The following is a 24,665-nucleotide window of genomic DNA, read 5'->3' as shown; positions in this document are numbered from 1 at the left end:
ATAAAGCACTTGAAATAAATAGGCAAGGAGCCAAATCAAGTGTCACCAGGTTTAAGAGCAAGAAAGGAAAAGGGCAGAAGACGCCCACAAATCATTTAGACATTAAATGCCAGAAAGAAAATAATTCACAAATGTATTGGATATATTATCCTTCTTAAAGATAAACAGCTATGTTCTTGAAAAATGACAGAAATGTCTTCCTATCTGTGTTGCTTTCCACTTCCACATAATACATAGCTTATAACTTTTTATAAGAGAAGAGTTAGTTTCTGCACACTGGCAAACCTGGTTGCCATATTTATTCAAGTTGGCCTGGTGTGCACACCATACAGGTTGCTAGCTTTGAAATTCACAATGGTCTGTAACTATAGCAAAGTCTACATCATAAACAGTAATTAGTTACATATAAAACAGAATCCTTCAGAGTCATGCTATGTTCTGAAATCCAACAGAATCTACTTGAGATAATCTGCAATCCTGACACTGTCTAGCAATTTGGTCCTAAAGCTTCACATTTTAGAAACAGACAAAAGAAAGTCTGCCATTCAGAGAATTTTCTGAGTATTGCAGAACATCAGAAGTTTGACAGAACTGAGAGGACAACTATGTGAGACTGTCACGGGGGCTTAGGAGGGCCTAGGAATATCTTGAAAAGACTGCAGCCAACACAGGAAGTAAGGGACTAAAGAGAATAAATGGCATCTTTTCAGAACTTTGTCAACTGTTCCTACAACCCAGGTCTGCTTTTGGAAGTATGAAGGCTTCAGAGTGTAAGCAAAGATTCCTAAAACAAGAAGCTTCTATTGACACCATGAATTAGACTCGTTCCAAGTATCTTCTAAGGAAAAAAAGAAAAAAAGAAAAAAGAAACTAGAAAAAACACATTAAAGAAAGTGATGAGAAATTCACATGCAGGTAACACATGAAAATACCAAATGCACAAAAATTTCAAAAGCAATTTCACGTATGCCTAGGCCTGAGGCATTCCTTAGAAATAAGATTCTCTATCATAAAAAAAGACAGCATTGCAACACACTGTTAAAATCTGCCAGTATGTTTATTGCATTCTTCTACTTCCTGTCTGTCACTCATACAGGCTGCCTCCTACAAATGGAAGGCGATACAGGAGGAAAAGAGCAGCTCCAAAGCTGGTTTAAAGGAATTTTTATTGCCCAGGATATTTTTTTTCCTTGTGTCTTGCTTTTTTCTTTCTTTCTTTTATATTTTTTGTTTTGTTTTTTTTGGTTTTGTTTTCTTTTTATTAACTATAAATCCAAGCTTAAGGAAGCTTGTTTTTGTCCTGGAAAACAAAACAAAGACTAAACAAAGCTTTTATAGTATTGTTTGCAAACTTGATCTCATTTAGAAAGAGATGTAGTTGCACGGCTAGAACACAGCTTCTAGCATGAAGGATGCGGGTGTGGTCTGGTGGTACCAAGAGGAGACGATGCATTGTTGACAAGATTATAATCTGCTGGTGGCATTGCTGAAGAAAGCCCTTGCAAATTTCTAAACGACAGTAAACTCTGTTAGGAATCTCTAAAGTGTCTTACAGGCCAAAAAGGGAACAAGTTAGTAAAATGCCTCAACAGAGTTTGAGTAAAATACTGGATTTGAGATCTCGTTACTGGACTTGAGTATGTAAAAATACGGTTGTAGGTGGGGATCATGCTTACAATAGGTCTCAAATTCAAACTACAACACACCACTTCACAGGCCACACGCGTCTCCAGGGGCTTTCGTTTCCCTCAGTAGGTGCTGGCAGAAGGTGTGCTCAGTCGTTTTCCAATATAGATGCTGAAAGGAAGCAGAGTGCATCATGTTCCATCCATTTCCACAATTACACCAGCCTGGCCCGCAGCGTGATCTCTACTGACAAGCTGGGAAATAGCTCTGAAAGTCTCCGTGCATGTTTCCCAGACTCCCTGAGCCAGCACTTGTCTTCTTCCTCGTATCTGCTAAACAAGGCCACTCCAAGTAAGCTACAGCTCACTGACTAGTGGGCCCGGGTGCTTTTATGGGACTCTGTCTACACTTTAAGTCAGGGCTAGAAAGCACAAGGGCAGTGATGTTAAGACCAGGTCATGCTAGGAAAGAGAGAGCCCTTCAAAGCCCACAGCAGAGCCTCCCTAGACCCCAACTGTTTCTTTTTGGATAAAATGCTCTATTGCTATTTCAGATGTAGAAATGGTTATAAAACCAATGTTTTTAAACCTAGCACCTAACATGACTTTCCAATGCCAGGCAAGAACATTGCCCCTTCAACAGCAAAAGCAATTAGGCCAAGGAAATGAGCAGCCCAATTCCCAAGATAATCATAGCCATTTTAAAGACTCCTTTAAAACACATGACTGTAGCATGAGTTAAACTTATTATTAAAGCAATGAAAACAGCAAGAAATACTGCAAGGCCCCAAACCAAGCACTCGAAGGTAAATGAACTGCACAGTTGACAGGAATTCAGAGTCCTCCCAAGTGCCTCCCCCTCCACTGTCTATGAATGCTGGCCCTGTCTTTAGGGGCCAATCCTTTACGCAGCAGAGACAGTGAGAGATGCACACCTCCCATGCTCCAGAGCGGGCACTTGCCTCTGCTATGCTGAACCACTCATAGCAAGATCAGGAATGATCCACTTCCCATGCATCAGACACAGAAAATGACTCACTGGGCATGCTCAGAGGACAGCAGGTAGGTCTTGAAAAATTAAGCTAATGCTTACAAATGGAAATCTTTCACAAGTGTATTTTCCTAAATATTCAAATCAAGGGGAAAGCTATTAATTGAAAAGACATGCTGCAAGTTAATGAATTAAGGTAAATACGAGGCTGACTTTTAAATCGATGCCACAAAGTTAAAAGACAAAGACTGTATCCATAGCAGCCTACCAGGGTATTCGAGAACCGTCCTCCACAATGGTGTGTTTTACCATCTGGTGGGGAAAATCGTTTTGCATTTACTCCTCCATTTATATTTAATAATTTATAAATTACAATTATTTAAATTTTAAATAACTCAAAAAAAGAAAAATAATCATGGAAGAGCCCCTTGGGAAGTTCCTAGAGACGTGCCTAGAGAAGGAGGCAGTGCAGATGGCTCTTTTGATCACCTTGGCTTCATCAGAGTACTTACCCAAGTCCCAAAGCCAACACGTGAGAGAGGAAGAGAGACGGGATGAACACCTTTAGGAACTCTGCAGAGAAAATGCCTCCTTTCTTCATGGCTCCACTCTTCCTCATGCTTAGAGACACAGCTCGTTTAGGGTGTCTGAAATGGAACTCTCTGGGGAAGAAGTTCAGAGGCTGGTGTCAGAACACAAGTGCTGAAGATACCCAGGACTGGACCAGCCCCTGCATGCGAGCAGACAGCACACCGCCAGGACACGTGCAGTAACTTACTTGGGTGGGATGTTTTCGGGTCTACTGGACCAGTCTGATACCCAGTCTGCACTTTTCTTCAAAGCCTCAACTTCTTTCTCTCCTTCTACAACTTCTTCTTCTGACTAAAAAGAAGAATTCAAACAGTGAGAGGGGAGGAACAAGAGAAAACAAGAAAAACGGAATAGGAAGACCAATTCTTTTTGTTACAAAAGCAAACTAAAAGCCAGATGTGGTGCCACATGCCTATAATCCCAGCATTCAGGGAGGCAGAGGCAGGCAGATTTCTGAGTTCAAGGCCAGCTTGGTCTACAAATTGAGTCTAGGACAGTCAAGGCTACACAGAGAAACCCTGTTTTGAAAAACCAAAAAGAAAAAAGCAAACTAAAAAGTTGTGCATTGGTTTTGTTTGTTTGAGACAGGGTTTCACTGTGTAGCCTTGACTGTCCTGGACTCTGCTTTGTAGACCAGGCTGGCCTCAAACTCACACAGAGATCCACCTGCCTACCCAGAGTCCTGGGATAAAGTCGTGCTCTACCACAGCTTCAAAATTTTTATGTAGAAAACAACCTTTTTTCTAAAAGGGCCCAAAACTGACCTAATAGCATCTCAGAAGAGTGAGTAAGCCTGATAGAGGCTGCAGTGAAAGGCAGACTGTACCCTTGGGAAAGCCCTCTGACAGTGCTGTGGAGTTGGTGCTGTTGAACCTGAGGATGCACGTGTGCCCTTTTACTACATCCTTCTCAACATCCTATTTCCTACACTGTGTATAGTTTCAATTGCATTTCAATTTTTCAGATATAGAGAAAATAAAGAGAATATATCAAAAAAAGAGGTGGAAATAAAGTGATGAGAAAGTTGGCAAGAAAATGTTGCAAATCACACTGCTGCCGACCACTTGAGACCAGCATTTACTAAAGCCGTGCTCACACTCATTAACCTTTACCTTCTGCACTCCATTCTACAGATAAGGACAGGCCTTGTGGGACTTGCTGAGGGCCTCACAACTAAAGGTAGAGTCCACTGCTTTCTAACCCAGGCAAACTGCCCCAAAGAACCAGGTATCTTATTTTCTGAAAGGAACTTATCATGAAAGAGGAATTATTATCTGAACATTTCTCAAGATTAGGAAACTGTATTAGTCAAGTTTTTCTGAATAATCTATTTTGAAGTGAGTCAGAAGTTAACATCTATTGTAATAAATAAATGAAAATTATTCTTTTTATTGCTAGTGATAAACTAAGCTTTCAGGTCAGAAAAAAAAAAAGACAAAAGCAAAAACAACAACAACAAAACCCCTACATTTCCACAAACTTTTTCTTTTTTTCGTTTTTCGAGACATGGTTTCTCTGTGTAGCCTTGGCCATCCTGGACTCACTTTGTAGACCAGGCTGGCCTCGAACTCACAGCGATCCTCCTGCCTCTGCCTCCCTGAGTGCTGGGATTAAAGGCGTGCGCCACCACGCCCAGGTACAAACTTTTTCTTGTTTTTGTTTCTTTGAGAAAGTTCTGTTGCCTAGACTGACCTGGAATTCACTATGTGGCCCAGGCTGGCCTCTGACCTCCCAAGTGCTGAGATTACAGACTTAAGCTACCATGCCTGGCAAACTCTGTCTTATCAGAAACCAAGGGGATGATAAATTCTTAAAAATGACACATTAGTTGTATTTACTCAGTTTTAAGGACTGTGAGGCTGTGACTCCAAACCATAATCTCCAAACTACTAACCCTCTGATTTTGACTGACAGGCGAAGCTACCTGACGGCTCCCAGGACGCTTTCCCCACAGCTGCAGCTCTTGGTGACTCGGCTGTCTGAAAAGGGAGCTTGAGCCTGGCTCTTTACTACCAAATCCAGGCCAAAGCTCGGGGATGTTTGCGTCCCTTTGTCAGCACAGTCCTTATCTAGTTCTGCTGAAGTTGGCAAATCCCACTGAATATCAACACAATGGAGCATTTAGGACAGAGCTTTTCCCAGCAGGCACTGAGCTTACTCAGAATCATGAGCTGGCTCTGTGGAGTAACCCTGAAGTCATCCTCAGGCAGAAGCCAATCAGCAGTCTTACTGCAGTCACTGAGCAGGATGCGTGCACACCACTTCTGAGTCTTCAGCCTATTCTAGCTCATTCCTTTGTTTTTATTTGTTTGTTTATTTATGAGAGGTGGCGCACATGTTAGAGCACATGTGTAGAAGCCATAGGTCAACCTTCTTCTACCACGTCAGTGCTGGGACTCCAGTGTGGGCGTGAACTTAGGTGGTCAGGTCATCTCACCGGCTCTCTCGTTCTTTTGGTTTGGTTTCAGTGATGCTGGAAACTTAAGCCCATGGTCTCCCACATGCTAGGCAAGGACTTTACTACTACACCCCAGCCTTACAGCAGTTCATTCTGCTTAGTTCCTCCTTGGCCTCCCAGAACTCTTAACTGCTTACTGGTTTAGTTTACGGTTTTTTGTTTGTTTGTTTTAACAAGTTGGTATTTTATTCTTTTCAGAGTAAACAGTGAGATTTGTGCTCTGAATTTTTCTTTCTTTGTTTCTTTCTTTCTTTCTTCTTTTTTCAAGACAGGGCTTCTCTGTGTAGCCTTGGCTGTCCTGGACTTTGTAGACCAGGCTGGCCTCGAACTTACAGTGATCCTCCTGCCTCTGCCTCCTGAGTACTGAGATTAAAGGCGTGTGCCACCCCACCCAGCCTGAATTTTTCAAGATGATGAGATTTTGTCCAGGAGAATGAAGCAATTTATCTTTTGATTCAGATAATTGTTTTAATCTACAAACACATTTTTAACCTAAACTTTAATGTTTACAATGTCTCTGTATTTCCTTCATTATCTTAAATTTGCCAATCCCAGGGTTTTGCAGAGGGATGGTGAGACAGCCTCACCAAACAGTCCAAGCTGGCCTTGAATTTACTTTAGAGTCTAGGTTGCCCTTCAGATCTCATGATTCTCAGCCTCCCGAAACCAGACACTACAATATATATCATAACAGCACACTTAGCCCATTTTGAGGTTTTAATCATTTTCTTGTAATTAAAGAATATGGCAAAAGGGCACCTCACCTAACTACATAGGACCCACACTTTGCTCTTCCCTCAAGACATGCTTCTGTTCAAAGATCCTGACCACCTCCAACAGTCCTGGGAGGTGGGGTTGGTCCTTATCTTCCACCTATTTAATTTTTCATTCTCTGGCCCACATCCAGTTCTCTTAAGGTCTCAACAGGGATATTAAACTGCACGCTTGTATCCATATACAGATAAACCATCGTCTCACAAGATGGAGAAAGAGGCTACTTCCAAAGACCTCAACCACATGCTGGACCCATCCTAAAAAACAACAGTGTCTTCCTGAGACTGGGAGTATGTTCTTTGCTACACAACAGAGAGCCTCTCAAGTACACTATCAGATAGAGGAACATTCTGTCCTCGCTGTGCCTGCTCAGGAATCCCCACACTGGGTTGTGCAGACTACCTGTCAGTTGATTTGTATGCCCGAAAGCTCTCCTGGGGCTGATTCCCTTCAGAGTTAGTTTTAGTGGAAGGACTTGGTCACAGGCTTAGATTTGCTTTTAGTCCTGATTCCAACACCAACTTGCCTTATCATCTTAGGTGATAACCATGTGAGGAAAAAGTGTCCCTCACCCCAATTTCCAGTAGAATAGCCTCAGCCTCTCACTGGACTGAGAACACTATAGTGTTAAGTGTGAAGTTCTTGGGTTATTTTGTTTTGTTTACATAAACTTAGCACCCAGCACATACTGTAAGCAGTGTTGTTTTGCCTCACTTCTCTGGGCAGGGCTGGAGAATGACACCTCACCCCCTCACAGGTGCATACATATAGAAAAGGGACAGCCTCAGTCAACTGTTCTTAATTTCCTAACATCATTTTCCTAATCCCCAGTGACTAATTTTTCAGTTGCTTCTTCAATTTTAAAAAGGCTGTATAAAGCATCTACTAATATATCTCCCTTATTTTAAAAGTCTTACCTCACAGACCCAGCACTGCCTTTGCCAAAGCCAATGTTGTCCCTGCTGACCTGTCCATGAGCATGGCTTATCCCTTGCTTAAGGCCAATCTCACTGATAACCTGTCAGAGTTTTATAAGCTTGCTCTCCTGAATTCCACAGGTTTCTCTTTAATTTTAGGATGGCTGCATTCACTCTAAAATCACAGTTAAATTCAGTGACCACATGTGCCTGATCATACAGCCATTTTTTCTGTGAGTTAGGACTGCACACATCAAGAGCTAGGAGAAGTGCCCAGAGAATGAGAAGGACAGAGACCTAAAGGCAAATAAGCTTGGGAAAGACTTGGCTAAAGCTGCTGTCCTTCCTTTGGGCCCTGCACAACCTGGCATGACTCCTCGTTGGACAGGGACCGCAGGACTGCTACTGATTTGACTCCAGAGTAAGTTTATGGAACTTCCCAACTGAGCAGTCCTCGTGAAGACATTCTTTGGAAAATATCTTGACAAAAGCAAACAGACTGAAACACCTATAGCAGAACACCAGCACCCTCCTCTCTTCTGTCCTGAGGATGCCTTTTGCCATGAACTTCTTGTGCTTTTTCCACACCAGTTACAGCATCCTGCATATGGTCAAACTCTCACATACTAGCCAGGTATCTAAATATTTCAGTCAATTACCACCAAGCTCCTTTTTATAATAAAATGCATCACAGAGTAAACTGGTCTTCCAAGTTTCAGCATCTGAGCAGCTAAAGCGAGCTTAAGCCAATTCTGAGAGCATGGATGTTCCAGCATCAGAAATTAGTAAAAGGTAGAGCAGTGAGGTGTGGAGAAGCTGTACAGTCTTCTGACAGAAGACTATAATGACGGTACCAGGCACACAGCTCCAGCACAGGATCCACAGTGAGAGAACACCACAAACAAGGTGTCTGCAGGCCGCACTCAGACAGCCACCAGTACTTATAAATACCAGGACATGAGAAAACGACAAGAAAAAAGACTTCCTGTCTTCCACTCACTGTCTTTATGCCTGCTGATAACAATGCACACATCAAGGGCCAGCCTTATACAGTTGTGACCAAGCTCAACAGTCAAAGTGATATGTCCAGGAGCTTACAGAAGGGTTTGCCCTCTGCACTCTGTGGGCACCAATCTTTCGAGAAAAACACTCCATGAAAAACTTCTCACTCCTGAGGCTTCAGAATGCAATGAGGCTTGGGGCCCATCTCCGTATTTCAGCCAACAAACGTGAGAGACCCTTGTGTGTTTTCCAAGGCAAAGTAAAACACACCTACCTGAGAGCTGTGGTCCCTGCTAGTATGCATCTCAACATCAAACATGATCTGTCCATCTTCTTGTGGTGAAGGGCTAGGAGAGAAAAAAATTTAGCCATTAGTTTTTGTTTGTTTTTTACGCTTTAGTTATTTTTCTGGAATGTATGTCTCTGTACATGGCTGCACATATGTCCTAATGTACACGTGAAGGTCAGAGGACAATTAGGAGTCTAGTCTGCCCTTCCACTCTGTGGGCTCCCGGTAATAGAACTCAGGTCATTTTGAGTTGGCAGCAATCACCTTCACCAACTGAGCCATCTAGCCAGTCTTCGTAGTTTTAATTCTTGTTGTCATATCTTAAGACTTTATTAGAAAGTCTACAGAAAAATGAAGTTACAGCAAGATAGCTTTGAAACAGGAGCAAATCTGAAAGTCTACCTAACACCAAGTAAGTAAACTGTATGTTGAGAGTAAGTGGCAGATGCAATGGAGTAATTGGGCAGAATGCTCTGACTTTGTCAGTGGTAATGAATGCCTTCACAGTGACAAAGCCACAGAGAATATATGGCCTACTGATGTAGGAGCATCACACTTTGTTGCGCTGCTGTCCAATAAGGGTGAAGTGATCTGCAAAATCCAAACCGCCTGGCTTCTTCTGTAACAAGCCCCTGGACCTTAGTACAACTGATGTCAGGCTGGAGGCACCACTCTGACCTCAAAACCCAGCACATCGGCCCCAACATCTGCCAAAAAAGTTACAAAGACCTACTCCATCAAAAACCTAGTCCATAATTCCAGGATCCAAGGAAAGTCCCTAAATGTACTAACTTTGCTTTTTTGGCTTCTGTAGTTTCGCTGATGGCTAACTGAAGTGACAGCCAGGATGTGGGTTTTGTGCATACAACACAAAGACTGGTGAGGCTCAGAGCGCACGCGTTAAGAGTGTCCATGTGTGTTCTCTGATGGAATTCCCTCACAACACTTTCTACATTGTTGTGCACAAACAACTCCTCAGCATTTCTCAGGCACTTTTGAGGTTCCTGTGCAACAGGAACTGCTTTCATCGTCTTGCAAGGACTTGTCCTTTTCACTTGTGAGAGTATACACTACAACTTTTAAAGGCTACATACATGTGTTGGCCATTTTATGTCAACTTGATACAGATAGAGTCATTTTGGGAGAGAGAATCTCAATTGAGAAAATGCCCCACCAGACTGGCCCGTGGACAAGCCTGAAGTGAATTCTCTTGATTAATTATTGATGTGGGAGGGCCCAGCTCACTGTGAGCAATGCCATCCCTGGGCTGCTGGTCCAGGGTACTATAAGAAATCAGGCCGAACAAGCCTGGAGGAGCAAGCCAGTAAACAGCACTTCATGGCCTCTACTTTGGATTTCTTTGAATGATGAAAGCCAAACGATGAAGTTTCCTCAAACTGCTCTTGGTCATGGTGTTCACCACAGCACAGAAACCATAAGATAATATGTGATACCACCACAGCCTGAATGCAAGGTGGATGAGAATACAGATGTCCCTTGTTAAGCCAGAAACCAGAGGTCTGCAAGATTGTAAAACAATTGCTATTCATAATAGTTTTGGTAATAGAGCTAGGTATGGTGATACACACCTTTAATCTCTGTTCATTTGAGGCCAGCCTGGTCTACATAGAAATTCCAGGACAGCCAAACTTACATGGAGAGACTCCACCTCAATTAAAAAAAAAAAAAAGCAAAAACAAAAACAAAAAACCCTAGCCAAACAAATCAAAATTTTGTTATAAGAAATAGTTCTTTCTTATCAAGAAAGAATTATTTATGGGTGTGTGAGATGGCTTAGTGGTAAAGGTACTTACCTAGCAACCTGAGCTTGATTTCTAGAACCTACCTAAAGTGTAAGGAGAGAACCGAATCCAAAAAGTTGCCCTCTGACCTACACATAATGCACTGTGGCACACACATACAATAAATTAAACTTTTTTCCAAAGAAGTCTTAAATGGAAATAGAGAAAGGTTCAAGTCAAACAAGCACCTTATAAACTTAGAAAATTTTTATCTTGAGCAATCATGTTACATTTCAGAAGCTGCAGCACAGAAGATACACAGAACAAAGAATTCCTGTCTTCAGTTTGTGCTGGTAACACTATGGTATTGAAAGGCCAGCCTCATACAACTATGAGCAGACCTGACAGTCAAAGTGTCAGGTCCCTATAAGCCCACAGAAGTCCTGTTCTCCCTGTGTACTCGATACTGTTGACACCATTCTGGCTAGAGAAATACTCCCTTCTTCACTGGTAAAGTATTCACACCTGTGGATTCAGACTGCCTCAGGCTTGCAGCCCAGATCCTCTCAAACCACTGTTCTGTGCTTGTCCTGCACTGACAGCCTAAGGAGTAGCTCTAAGGATGGGTCCACACAGGGCTTTTAGAAACTGCCTGGGATGGCAAGAAAGAACTCAAAGCAAGGCATGCTGGGACATCTTCTAGCCACCACTGCAGTGGTTGGCTGTGGTGGTGGATCAGATCCACCTGCCTGTCTCTGGAGTGCTGGGATTAAAATGTGCACCACCACACCTGGCATGGAGTAACTTTTAAACAAAACATCTGTAAAATAGGTTAGGCCCAGTGGTGGAGGCCTGGAATCCCAACTATTCTAGACTCTGGGGTAGGGAATTTTCAAATTCAGTGCGCGTCCAGGCTACAGAAACCAGCCTGTGCAATTCAGCAGGGCAGTTCCCAAACCAGAGAGTCCCAAGAGGGATGCAGCTCAGCAGGGCAGCTCATGCCCAGCATGCTAGATGCACTGCACTCAGTCCTCAGCACCAAGAAGAGAAACTAGGAGGGAAGGGGAGATAGAAATGAAAGGGAGGAGAAAATGTACATCAGCTGAGGCTGATGTCCAACAATCCTAAGAACCCTTTCACCTACACTGCAGGTCCTCTAAGAAACACTTCCTAATTACTTCAATTACACAACAGTGAAATGGGGCGAATATTAAAGGCACCCTTTCTGTTACAGTGCTGTACTATGTGTGTGTGTATGTGTGTGTGCAGGTACAAGTGCATGTATTTGTAGAAGCTGAAAGTGACTCTCACTACTTCCCCCAATTGTTCTCCATCTTATTTTGTCTCTAACAGGACCTGGAACCCACTGTCTCAGCAAGACTAGCTGGCCAGGGAGCCCCTTGCTAGTCCTCTTCACATTCAAGACCAGAACTAAGCTGACCCAGGGAAGATGAATTCATAGTCCACCACACACATCACTGGCATCATAAGCTAAACAGATGTCTGCTGGGCGGTGGTGGCGCACGCCTTTAATCCCAGCACTCGGGAGGCAGAGGCACGTAGATCTCTGTGAGTTCAAGGCCAGCCTGGTTTACAAAGTGATTCCAAGACAGCCAAGGGTACACACAGAGAAATACTGTCTCGAAAAACTAAAACAAAACAAAAAAGCTAAACAGGATGTCTAACAAGCAAGTGGCTTCTTTACACCCTGTGAACAACATACATGGTACCAACGATCAGGCTCATGCATGCACGTATACAAAAATAAGCCACCGAGGGCAGAAAGCTTCAGAATCCCAAATAGAAAGCTCTAGAAATCCTTTAGCCAGTCCCTGAATAGAACTTTATTCTGGGAAGGCATGATAGCAACATACCTTTAATCCCAGAGACAGGAACTCTGAGTCCAAGGCCAGCCTGGTTTACACAGTGAGTTCGAGGATAGCCAGGGCTATGTAGAGACCCTATCTCAGAAACAAATAAAAACACTAAAAGACAGACCAATGCTGCAGCCTCCAAAATTGATGGCAACTGCTCAAAAAGAAACATTTACACACTTCTGATTTTGACAGGACACACAGCAACAAGGCAAAGATGATACAAGAAATGGCAGAGTGCTCACTGTGCCAAACAGCCAACCGACCTGTCCTCCAGCTGTCTTGGAGACAGAACTGGGTCATAAGGCATGTGGGAAGTTCAGACGTGATTTAACTTCTCTTTTTCTCAAACAAATATTAACTATGCACTAGAGACAAAATGCAAATATCCACTCTCCTCCTCCAGACATAATCTGCCCTGCTGCTTCCATTTCTAAACACTCTCATCTTCCTGTGTATGTGCATCTTCTATGGTGAATAACCAACTAGCTGCAAATGAACCAGCATCAACTACCGTATGAGGCTAACACTACCAGGAACTGCACTAATGATTTCTCCCTGTTTTTTGCAGATGGGTTATTAATTACTATCTGTTGATATGGAACCCAGGCAGGCCTTCAGCTTGTGGAACTCCTCCTGCTCAGCCTCTCGAATGATGAGACTATCAGTATGTCTTACCTACATCCAGTTTAGAATTGTTAGTTATTTAATACCTACCTCCTCAGGGAGGGGAAGGGGGAAAAAGCTCAGGCTGAAAATTCACTACGTATTTTCCTTCCTTCCTACACCTTTCTGTACTCTTACTCCTCATCACATAATAGTTGTAATGAGCAGAATTAGGTTCTCAGAGGCAAACAGCCACACAGCGAGATGTAAGCATCGCTTCCTCTGAGAAAATGCATGGCCTTCAGCACACTGTTTACTGAGAAGCACACAGAGCCACAGACATGACTTGCAGGTCCTGTGAGACAAGCATTTACTGAGTGTCTCATGTGTGCCAGCCTGTTACTGTGAAGGGTCCCCTGCCTCTGGCTGCCTAGAAAGGGAGACAGACTGTTACTGTGAGTCATAATATGGGCTCAAAAACAAAGGAAAATAAAACAAACTCAGATTAATTCTGTAAGTTAACATTAATGACACTAGATTTTATTTTCATTCTAAAATTGCATTTGTTTTTGCGTGTGCAGATACATGTGTGGGTGTGCATGTGGGTGCGCCAGGGGCCAACTTGAGGAAGTCAGCTCTCTCTTTCTACCACGTGGGATCCAGGATGAAATACAGGTCAACCAAGCTTGACAGCAAGTGCCTTTATCAGCTTAACCATCTTGTTGGCTGGCTGTTCAATTTGAAACTGATAAAACATTTGAAAATAATTCAATCTGAGAATATAAATGATAATGGGGGTGGGTAATAGGGAGCATTCAGGTGGCTACACATTAGCTTTTCAGTTTTCAACTTAATTTAATTTAATTTTCTTGAGATAAGATCTCACCACACTGGCCTGGAACTCAAGAAATAGATCAGGCTGGCCTCCAACTCAGACTGCCTCTGCCTCACAAGTGAGATTAAAGGGGTCCCCACCACGCCTGGCCTAGCTGTCCAGTTTAAACACGTTCGATACAATAAACCCAGAGGCCTATCTGTTAAGGAATATTTTAGCAAATGAACTTCTCCTCATGAGATTAGCTTCACAGCCACTCAGCTCCTAACTTGGCAGGCAGGGCCTTCACTTACCTGTCACAGTGAGAACTGCCTCTGGAGCTGCTCTGTCCTGACTCATGCTGTGCATCCAGAAGGATCTTCTCCATGTCTCCATTGTGGATGGAAGAGGAGGAAGGGACGTGCTCCAGGCCCCCATTCCTCCCATTGCCATTCTCATTGCCATTGCTGCTGTTCATGGGCAGCTCCACCCAGGAACCTGTTGGACAGGCCAGATAATAATAAGCCATAACCCCAGCAGGGCTGCAATCCCTCCTGTGCACACAGATGTCCATATGCTGAATTCAGATAAGAATTCTCACTTGCCTCAAACTGAACCCAAAGTGTTCTGAAGAAAATAAACATGAAGAAAGTCAGAGAGTAGATATCCAAAAACTACAGAAGATGTGCCTTCCAGCCACTTTTCTTTTTCTCTTTTTAAATAATTTATTTAATGTTATTTTATGCGCACTGGTGTGGGGTGTCAGATCCCTTGGAACTGGAATTACAGACAGTTGAGAACTGCCATGTGGGTGCTGGGAATTGAACCTGGGTCCTTTGGAACAGCAGACAGTGCTTTTAACCACTGAGCCATCTCTCCAGCCCCTTTTCTCTTTTCCTTTTGGTTTTTCAAGACAGAGTTTCTCTGTGTAGCCTTCGCTATCCTGGATTTGCTTTGTAGACCAGGCTGGCCTTGAACTCAAAGCGATCTTCCTGCGTCTGCCTCCTGAGTGCCACTTTTCTTTCTGGTTAAAGGTTAGTTTATGTCCAATCAGTGCTTTGGTGAAAGCTCACGCTATTCTTCCAAACTTACACACCTCTTCTTCCTTTAGTAAACAGGGTGCTATGTTAACCTTCAATGTTTCAGTTACACACAAACACACCTGCCATGTGTGCCACAGGATTCCTTGGCTCTTTAGGTGCATGTGCACCAATTTAAACCAACATATGACTTAGCAACATCACACAGTTCATCTTAACAACTGTCTACTAACTAACACAAACTGCAAAGCCCCTGGAGGGGAAACCTGAATGCACTCAAAGCTCTCAATTAATTCCCAAGCCCAGAGCATGCAACAATGCAGCTGTCCTTAATAAAGCCAAATGAAATAAAAAAAACTGAGGGGTGGGGAAGCACTGGCTCCACTCCACTGACGTGTCTCCCTTCACTTTGCCTCACTCTTTCACGCAGTCCTCCTCTTCCACACTGAACGTACCTCGTCAAGCCGTTCTTTCCCTTTTCTCTCCTAGGACCTCTACTTTCTAGTGGTTTCATTAAGTCCTGAGGGTGTGGAGGAGGGAGAAGCCACTGCAGATGGGCGACTGGCAGGAAAGTTTGGTACAAATAGTTGAAGGGGTGGGGCCACAGGAAAAGGGGATGGACTTTTATAATCTGCATGCTCTTGAAATTTTTTATTGGCCCAATAAGCTCGATGATTAAGATTCTTAAAATGAAATAGTTATCAGTAACAGTAGTCAATCACCTTCACAAAAAAGCCATGCTCTACAGCAATGTGGCCAACAGCAGGTAAAACACTCACACCTGCACTTGGGAGCCTGAGGCAGGGTGATGATTAAGAGTAAGTTCAAAGTTGGCCTGGGGTACAGAGTAAAGTCCTACCTCCAAAGAAAATGGAAAAACAAAATCTCCCCAAACCAAACCCTTACAACCTCCAAAATGTAACCTAGCACGTCAGGACCAAATCTCTAAATCCTTAACAGAGAAGTCGGAATCCTCAAAGACAGCCTCAAACCCTAAAATGTACCCAAATGAGGCAATGACAGCAGATCCAGCAGGAGGGGGAGCTCACCTGAGGGAGGAATGGGACTACAGCACTTAACCCCTCCAGTTCTCAGACTTACCAGTAAAAAGAGCTGGCAGCAGAGTGGGGGGTACTTCCGAGAGCTGCCAGAGCTAGCCACAGTGACATAAACTGCCAGCAAACAGCAGACTCTCACTCACTAAGGAGTTTGTATCTGTTGCTAAAGAGTTAGCCTATCCTCTCCATCAAAGGCGGTCCCCCAACCCCACCAGCAGTCTTGAAATCATCAACTATTTCCAAACAACACAGGCACACAACATCTGGCCTCATTCTACACCTGCATGACGATGGGCATGGATGAGAACACAAGGATGAGCACATAAAACTAGTATCACTAAGACATCTAGCACGGAAGAATTTAATTAAATATTCAGAGTGCCCATGGAGTGTATACGGATGTGCCAGAGCACATCTAAATTTAGAGCTCTGTAAAATATTCTAGAGGGAGGGACAGAGAGAATAAACAATCCTTTCCCCTACCCCCACTGCTTCTAGGATTTTCAAAATCTGTTAAAACCAATGGGATCGGCACTTGTAGACTGCCAATAAGCAAAATCAACAAAGCCAACACAGCGCAGGGCTGCTCCGGAAGGGAGGAGCACTACCCAGGGCTCCAGACAGGTCTCCAGAGAATCAACATGTGCCTGGAGGACCTGATCAGAGGAGGACAGTGCCCACAGAGCCTGGGTTTCTGCTCCTCACCTTCCTGAAGGACTTCCAAGCCACCATGTACACATATTAAACACACACAGTTGCCACCCTAACATCAGCAACTTGATAAAGACCCCTGCCATGGCCAACAGCCTGGAGCACACTGTCCCCATGTAAGGCGGAATGTCTTCGCTTAGAATACAGTAGTACCACAGTTAACAGTGCAGACTGAAGCCACAGCCCGTGCTAATGCTTATAGCTTATACCTGGACAGGTGCCTTAGCCGCTGTGTCTCAGTTTCCTATCTGTAAACAGGGATAACAGCTGTATCCATTTCAGAGTTACTAGAATGGCATGACTAAAGCCCAAAGAAAATCAGCACAGACAAGTGCCACATACAGGTCAGTCACTGTAAGCACATTCTGTATGTCTTCAAAATCATTGGATTACAGAAGTACATTTCTTGAACTCAGAAATGTCAGTCCATTATAAAATCAGGGCTAAAGAGATGGCTCAGCAGTTAAGAGCACTGGCTGATCTTGCATAAGACCTGGGTTCAATTCCCAGCACCTACAAGGAGACTCACAGCCATCTGTAACTTCAGTTCCAGAGGATCCCACACCCCATTTTCTGGACTCCTTGGGTACCAAGCAAACAAACTGTGCACATACATGCAAAAGAACCAAACCACTTACATATAGAATTTTTTAAAAATACCATTTACTAATTACTGTATCAGCTTTTTTCTAGATTCAGATTCCTTTTTTTAAAAAAGTATTTATTATAATTTAGTCATCTTACATCCCAATTGTTATCCCTCACTTGTATCTTCCTGTTCCCACCCTCATTCTTCCACTCTATTCCCCTCCCCTAAACCTTTGATGGGGGTGGGGCTCCTCCCCACACCATCTGACCCACAGTCTATCAGGTCTCATCAGGACAGCCTGCACCCGTGTGCCTGCAGGGTTTCCTTGCCAAGGGGAAATGATTACATGGAAGGCAACAGAGTTCAAGTCTGAGGCAGCGCCTGCTCTCCCCACACCCGTGGAGAATAAGCTCTATGTGCATTGGCTAGATCTGAAGAGGGTCTAGGTTCACTGCACGCATTTGTCCTTGGTTGGCACAACAGTTTGTGCAGTTGTGGGTCCAGATCCGCCAGCCTTGACAGCCTCCTTGTGGGACTCCTGAACCCTCTGGGTCCTTCCATCACCCCATTCTTCCATTCCACTCTCAGTGCTCCACCCAGAGTCCAGGAGCAAGTCCCAGCATCTGTCCGGATCCATTGCTGGGTGGAGTCTCTCAGAGGACATCTATGTAGGACTAACATCCACTTAGAAGAGAGCTTATACCATAAGTGTCTTTCTGGGGCTGGGTTACCTCACTCAGGATGATCTTTTCTAGTTCCATCCATTTGCCTGCAAATTTCAAGATTTCCTTGTTTTTAATAGCTGGGTAGTATTCCATTGTGTAAATGTACCAGTTTCTTTATCCATTCTTTGGTTGAGGGACATACAACTTTTTTAAATCTTAAAAACAAAAACCTAACAAATAATTCTTCTCTCATTTCTAGTCCCTATTTTTGTTGTTGGCTTTTGTGGTCCTGGGAGCCTGAACAAAGATACAACAGGTCTATTAAGCAAGTGTTCTACCCTTGTATATAACCTAAGCTTTGATTTTGATTTTCTGGGAACCATTCTCATGTAGCCCAGGTACATCTCAAAAGCCAACATCGCAAATGCACACAGGACCTGGCTCCTATGCCTACTTCCTGAGGAAATCACCTTAAATGTTTCACATGGAAATTTCTGCAAGTTTTTTTTCCCCCTTATGAAATGATTTTTGGGAGCTGAAGAGATGGCTCAGGAGTTAAGAGCACTGGCTGCTCTTCCAAAGAATCTGGGTTCAATTCCTAGCACCTACATGGCAGCCCACAGCTGTCTGTAATGCAGATCGAGGGGACCTGACACCCTCACAAACATACATGCAGGCACAACAGCCATATAGATAAAAGAAAAAGAAAAAGAAAAAGAAAAAGAAAAAATATTTATTTTTGCTTTTCAAGACAGGGTTCTCTGTGTATCTCTGGCTGTCCTGGAACTCACTTTGTTGATTCCAAAAGAAAAAAAAAAATAATTTTAGAATAAACAAATGGTATTGTATTTATGTGCCTTTTAAGTCAGTGGTTCACAACCTGTGTCATAACCCCTTTAGGAGTCACAGAGTAGATATCCTATGTATCAGACTCATAGCAGTAGCAAAATTACAGTTATGAAGTAGCGACGAAACTATTTTATAGCTGGGGTCACCACAATTATGAGGAACTATATTAAAGGGCTGAAGCATTGGGAAAGCTGAGAACCTCTTCGCGAAGTGCTGATTTTTACCTAAGTGCCTTTCAATGTTAGTAAATGTATTCTTTTGAATCCTCTGAATCTCATTTTTTACATTTCTTTTTAAATTTCGTGTGTATGGGTGTTTGGCCTGCATGATGTCTGTGCCCCACATGCATGCCTGGTGCCTGTGAAGGCCAGAGAAGGGTATCAGATCCTCTTTAACTGAGTTAACAGCTATGGGCCACTATGTGGGTGCCAGGAATCAAACCTGAGTCCTCTTTAAGAGCAGTCAATGCTCTTAACCGTTGAGTGCTTTCTCTCCAGCTACCTGAAATCTCACTTTTTTTTAAAGACACAGCTCACTTTAACCATTATGATGGTAGGGATTGCCCAGAAGACTGCATTCCCAATATTTTATTACACTGAGGGCTTCAGTGAGCACTCTGAAAGGTGATCAGGCAGTATGTAACAACCAGGTTGAAAGACTAGATTATTCTTTTTTTTTTTTTTTAAGATTTACTTATTTATTATTATGTATACAGTGCTCTGCTTCCATGTACTACTGCAAACCAGAAGAGGGCACCATATCACATTACAGATGGTTATGAGCCACCATGTGGTTGCTGGGAATTGAACTCAGGACCTTTGGAAGAGCAGGCGGTGCTCTTAACCACTGAGCCATCTCTCCAGCCCCAAGACTAGATTATTCTTAAGGCAGCTACTGTCTTTTAGAGATAGTCCAGGAATGTATACGTGAGCATCTGTGTAACTGCGTGTGTGTGTGTGTGTGTGTGTGTGTGTGTGTGTGTGTGAGACCAGTGAGCATCTGTGTAACTGTGTGTGTGTGTGTGTGTGTGTGACACCAGTGGTCACCCTCAGCTAGTTCCTCAAGAGCCATCCTCCTTGTTTCCTGAAACAAGATCTTTCATTGACCTGGAACTTGAAAATTAGGTGAGGGTGGCTCTGCCAGGGAACCTCTGCAATGCCAGGCTTCCAAGGGTGGACCATTGGCTTTCCAAAGGTTCTGAAGAACTCAAACCGTGATACTTACAATCACTAATGATGGAGCCATCTCTATGGCCCATGGAAGCATGCAGTGCCACAGGGAAAGCTAGGTACACACTCCTTACAAGGAGACCTATTAGACCGGCGTGATAACTCACATCTGTAATCTTGGCTCATGGAGTCTGAGGCAGGAGGGTTGCTACAAGCTCAAGGTCATCCTGGGCTGTACAATGAGACCCTGTCTTGAAACAAAGCTAAATAATCTGGTGTTGATAACAGAAATAGAAACTTTAAAAAACATTAGCTTTATCTTTTCGGTATGACACAAATAAGAAAAACAGGTGTGTGGGGGGAGCCAGTTCTTTTTGTCATTGTCTTTCGCTACAAGCCTAGATGGCCTTGAACCTCACTCATTATTTGGTCTGGGTTACCTTAGGCCATGACCTTGCCTCAGCCTTGCCCAGGCTAGGATTATGTCTTAACAGACACACACACACATGGCTTCTTGTTTTACCTAACTCACTCACTTACAGTCTCAGGCTCTCTTAATGTGCTAATCCTGCCAAGTCTCACAAAGTCCCCTCTTACTTGGAAAGGAAACAAGGCAAAGATTTCAAGTCATCCAAGAAATACATGGAGGAAACCACCTCCCAGTTGTTCTCCTCCTAACAAGGAAGCTTTAAAGAAGGAGCTGAAGCTGTCATTGTTAAAGAACTGGTTACATGTTGAAAGCTGTTTCTTTGTGCTGGGGGAGGCCTTACAGGTTCTGGCCACTAACTGGTCATCACAGTCACACTTGCAGCCTGCAGCACCTAAGCTTCTCACCAACAGTTAAATCCTTTTACACATCACGGGAAACATTTCTCATTTTCTCCCAACTTTTCAGCCACACAAGTCACTGGCCCACAGTTAGGGGTCCTCAGAGCTGCTTATTTCAGTTCCTAGATACTCGGATCCCAGATAATCAATCCTGCAACAGTTCCTGGCTCTTCTACAAGGAAGCCACCACACACTAGCGACTGACGAGGTGGTGGCATCTCATGTGTTGGCAAGAGCACCATCCATAGGTTTTCAAAAGAAAAGGCTATGATTCCAGTTACATCAGCGTTATGATTCTGCTCTCATCTTCCTTACGGCATTCTTGCCATCTCCTATGTGTCTTACTCATATCTAGAGGTACTTGAGAGTTTTCTTAATTATAAAAATAGTAACTGGAAACATCCTTTTAACTTTGAGAGAAGTTTGGTTATTTGCCCTCCAACTTGTTTGTTTTTGTTGGGTTTTTTTTTTAGTTTTGGTTTTTCGAGACAGGGTCTCTCTGTGTATCTCTGGCTATCCTGGACTTGCTTTGTAGACCAGGTTGGCCTTGAACTCACAGCAATCCACCTGCCTCTGCCTCCTGAGTGCTGGGATTAAAGATATGTGCCACCACTGCCCAGCTTTGCCCTCCAATTTGTAATGAAACCGGAACAGTCCCTCTCCAGTGATAAACAACAGAATTCGAGAAAGGTTTCACTGTTTCAAATACATCAATAATTTGAGCTGGAGAGATGGCTGGGCTGTTAAGAGCATGCATTTACAGAGGACCAGAGTTCTATTCCCAGCACCCGTATCTGCTTGGACTTCAGCTTGCAAGGATCTAACACCCTCTTTTGGCCTCTAAGGGTATCTGCACTCAAGTGGACATAACCCAACGCAGTATAAATATATATAATTTAAAACAATCCTTAAGAAATTGCAATAATTTGCTATTAAAACTCTGGTGTCAGGCTGGAGAAATGGCTCAACTGTTAAGAGCAATGTCTGCTCTTGCAGAGGACCTGGGTTTGATTCCCAGCATGGTATGGAGGCTCACAACCACTCCAGATCCAGAGGATCTGATGCCCACTTCTGGCCTCATGGGTACCAGGCATGCATGCAGGCATACTCACACACACACAATAAAATTAAAATAACAACAAAACCCTCTGTTGTGATCCCTGAACTAAAGAAAAAAAAGTCCCAAACCAGAGATAATGTGTATGTGTTTCAGCTCCTGTTTTTTCCACAGTTGTGGAACTGTAGCCAGCAAAGTGCTTGGACTTATCAGCAATTCAGATAGTATTAGATGCCTGAGTATGTTGTTTTGCTCATTGCTTTAAAAAAAAAAATTACTTGGAGGAATCAATAAGGCTTGTTTTGTTCAATGTCCAGGATTGCGCAATGAGCTTTAAAAAGCAAACAAAGTGATAGTAATTAAACCCGGCATCATCTAACAGCTTTTCAGTAACTTTCAAAAGTGCAACTTAGCCCAAGCACAACAGTGTCTATCTAGTAGGTTTCCCAAAGTGACATCTGGTATCACCTGTAGGCCATAAAAGCCACTAAGGACGAAGCCGGAGCTGATTGGCCCATGACAAACGCCTCCCAGATCTGTCAGACTCTGGGATAAACAATCACAGAGAGCTCAACCCTCTTCTGCTGTTCATAAAGAATGCAAGGGAAGGGAAAATCCCTTTGTGTTTCACAAACCCACAGGGCAGGCACTGAGCACAACTAACTCAGGGGGACCAGGCAGAAGCTACGCATATAAATAAGCATGCCCACCCCAAGAGAAGGCTCCTGAAAACACCATGGGACTCAAGACACAACCAGGGCTTCTGGGAATAAAACAGACCAGGCATCTCTTCAATCTTCTCATTTCTAAAAACATATGCTGAAGATGGGTAAAAATTGCAAATTCTGTGTTATGTGATATAGAATTCCTTTGATTTAAGACACACTGACCAAATCTTTTTAAAAGCCACCATTTAGAGAAGTTAACAAAACTTATTGCTTAACAAAATATGGAGCAAGGGCAGTGTCTTAAAAATACCCAAATTCCTTTTTTTTTTAATTATTAATTTATTTTTTTGGTTTTGTTGTTTTCTGGCACAAAGTCTTACTCTAGGGCCCAGGCTGGCCTCCACTTAGACAGCGCTGGACTGACAGGTATGTGCCACCATACCTTGCTAAATACCCATAGACTCTTGCCAGCCTGTAGGCTCGACAACAGCTCTTCACCAAACTGTTCTGGCCACTCCGGAAGCACCCCCTCTTATGAAAGACACCGCCTGACCTTTAAGCATCCAAATGGCTTTTAAAGAACTTCAACTAGCCGTATTCGGACTACACCCCCACTACCTCTTTCACTTAAAAGTACATACAGAAAGGTTGGGCAAGAAGGTCTGGCGATCTCATAATAACAGGGGAAACTTTGGGGACAAGATGTCTGATCGCAACTCCATCCTGACCATCAACTTCCAATTGCCAATACCTGGGCCCTGTGTCTGTTGTATTTCCTGAAGTCCACTGCAGACTTAGTGATGGGTGTGTTCTGAGATGTGCTGGGCACTCAATCCATTTAATCTAAGAAAGATATTGGGGAAGCCCCTGGTATGGCGGCTGACGTCAGTCATCCTAAAATATGGGAGGTGGAAGGCAGGAGGGATCAGATCATCTGCAGCTACACTGCTAGTTCGAGGCCAGCCTGAGCTACATGAGACTGTCTCAAAAAAAAAAAAAGAGAGAGAGGAAGTAGCACAATAAGAATTCAAGGTTAACAACAGAAAAAACAAACAAGCAAACAAAAAAAAACAAAAAAACTCACTTGAGGAACTTGGGAATTTTTCAGGAAAAACAAAAAAAGGTAAAAGTCAGGGGCGGGGCAAGCTCCCTGCACGAAACTCCGTAGACCTCAGGACTGGCTTGTGGTAGGCAGCAAGCGAGCCCTGCACGCACACCTGCGCGGCCGCACGTCCACCCGCCACGCCCGGCCCGCCGCGTCCATCCCCAGGCGTCCCCGCCGCACGTCCCCGGCCCCGCTCCGCTTGCCAGCTCCAGCCCGCCCGCCGCCCCCAGCTGCGCGCGCCGCCCGCGCCCGCAGCCCGCCGCGACCCTAAACCTCAGCGCCTGGAGCGCAGGCCGCGAGCCAGCGCCGAGCGCCTGCTCCTGACGGGAGCGCGACGCTGTCAGTCACCCGCGCGACCTCAGCCCCGACCAATGGGCTGACGTCTGCTCCCGCCCCCCGCACCGCGGCGGCGGCTGCTGCCGAGGAGCGGCTCCTCCTCCCCCATCCCTCCGCCGAGTCCGGCGGCCCCGCGCTCACTGTTGAGGCCGGCGGGCGGCGGCAGGGACTGCTCCCCTTCTTCACAGTTGTTGTTGTTGTTGTGCAGGGGCGGCGGAGGCTCGACTAAGTGAGACATGGTCGGGAGACTTGGGAGCGGCGCGGCCGCAGCACGACCGTATCCGGCTCTTGGGCAGCAAACACAACAAGTCGAGTCCCCTCCCCGCCCCCTTTTCTGCGCCTGCGCAGTCCCTCCCAGCGTGACATCAGGGCCCTCCCAGGCCACGTGATGACAACACAGGCGGCAGGGTGGCGGGGTCTGAGCTGGGGGGGGGGAGGGCGTGGCCAGGCCGGGCTGGGGGCGGGGCATTCGCGCGGGGGCCCGGACGTGCTGGTGCGAGAGTTTGCGCTGACACCGGCGCCAGAAATGAATTCCTGCCGGAAGGGCTGAGCTAGGAAGTTGGCACTGGGTCGAGAACGGGGAGTAGAGTGCAGCCCGGAAGCGCGGGGCGTGAACGGAACCCCTCCCACGCCTGCCTGTAACGTCCACGTAAGGACTCATCCCTGGCTTTAAAGAAGCAGAAGTCCCCTGTTCCTCCCCTTGGTGAAACATCCATTCGTGCCTCCCACAGGACACCGTCTGAGGTACCTTGGAGCTAGTCAGTCGGTCGGAATTTCTAAAATTTTAATTGCAAAGGTAACATGCAATCCTGGTGAAAAATCTGTAATGGCTGGGCGTGGTTCACACGTGACATCCCAACCCTCCCAGAGACTGAGGCAGAAGGATTCAGAGTTCCTTACAGCAAGC

The 24,665-nt window shown here is 44.6% G+C and overlaps 1 protein-coding gene across 3 annotated transcripts; it reads right to left on the bottom strand.

Annotated features, from left to right (window-relative positions):
• Window positions 1–1,038: 1,038 nt before the first annotated feature.
• On the bottom strand, window positions 1,039–24,096 carry BNIP3L (BCL2 interacting protein 3 like). Of its 3 annotated transcripts, none has more exons than XM_084767825.1 (6): window positions 23,900–24,096; window positions 13,998–14,181; window positions 8,633–8,705; window positions 3,395–3,498; window positions 3,129–3,278; window positions 1,039–1,797 (listed from the first exon to the last, which is right to left on the bottom strand). In XM_084767825.1, exons 1-6 carry the CDS (start codon window positions 23,994–23,996, stop codon window positions 1,749–1,751), a joined length of 657 nt encoding a protein of 218 aa, XP_084623951.1. In that variant the 5' UTR covers window positions 23,997–24,096; the 3' UTR covers window positions 1,039–1,748. The 3 variants fall into 3 exon arrangements, with proteins under 3 accessions (XP_084623951.1, XP_084623952.1, XP_084623953.1); XM_084767826.1 differs by lacking the exon at window positions 23,900–24,096 and adding an exon at window positions 23,402–23,573; XM_084767827.1 differs by lacking the exon at window positions 23,900–24,096 and adding an exon at window positions 15,179–15,268.
• Window positions 24,097–24,665: the final 569 nt, after the last annotated feature.

This window comes from Acomys minous (genome assembly GCF_964271855.1).
Source record: "Acomys minous genome assembly, chromosome: 18".
NCBI lineage: Eukaryota > Metazoa > Chordata > Mammalia > Rodentia > Muridae > Acomys > Acomys minous.
This window is presented reverse-complemented; position numbering and strand designations above follow the sequence as displayed.

What these genes read in the sequence shown, in the direction of transcription:
- BNIP3L (XM_084767825.1), bottom strand. Translation starts at nt 23,996, where the DNA reads ATGTCTCACTTAGTCGAGCCTCCGCCGCCCCTGCACAACAACAACAAC. An exon ending in GCAGGGACCACAGCTCTCAG is followed by an intron (nt 3,499 to 8,632) that starts GTAGGTGTGTTT and finishes TCTTCTTTTTAG; the next exon opens with TCAGAAGAAGAAGTTGTAGA. An exon ending in GTGTTGGCTTTGGGACTTGG is followed by an intron (nt 1,798 to 3,128) that starts GTAAGTACTCTG and finishes GCTTCCTTTCAG; the next exon opens with CATCTATATTGGAAAACGAC.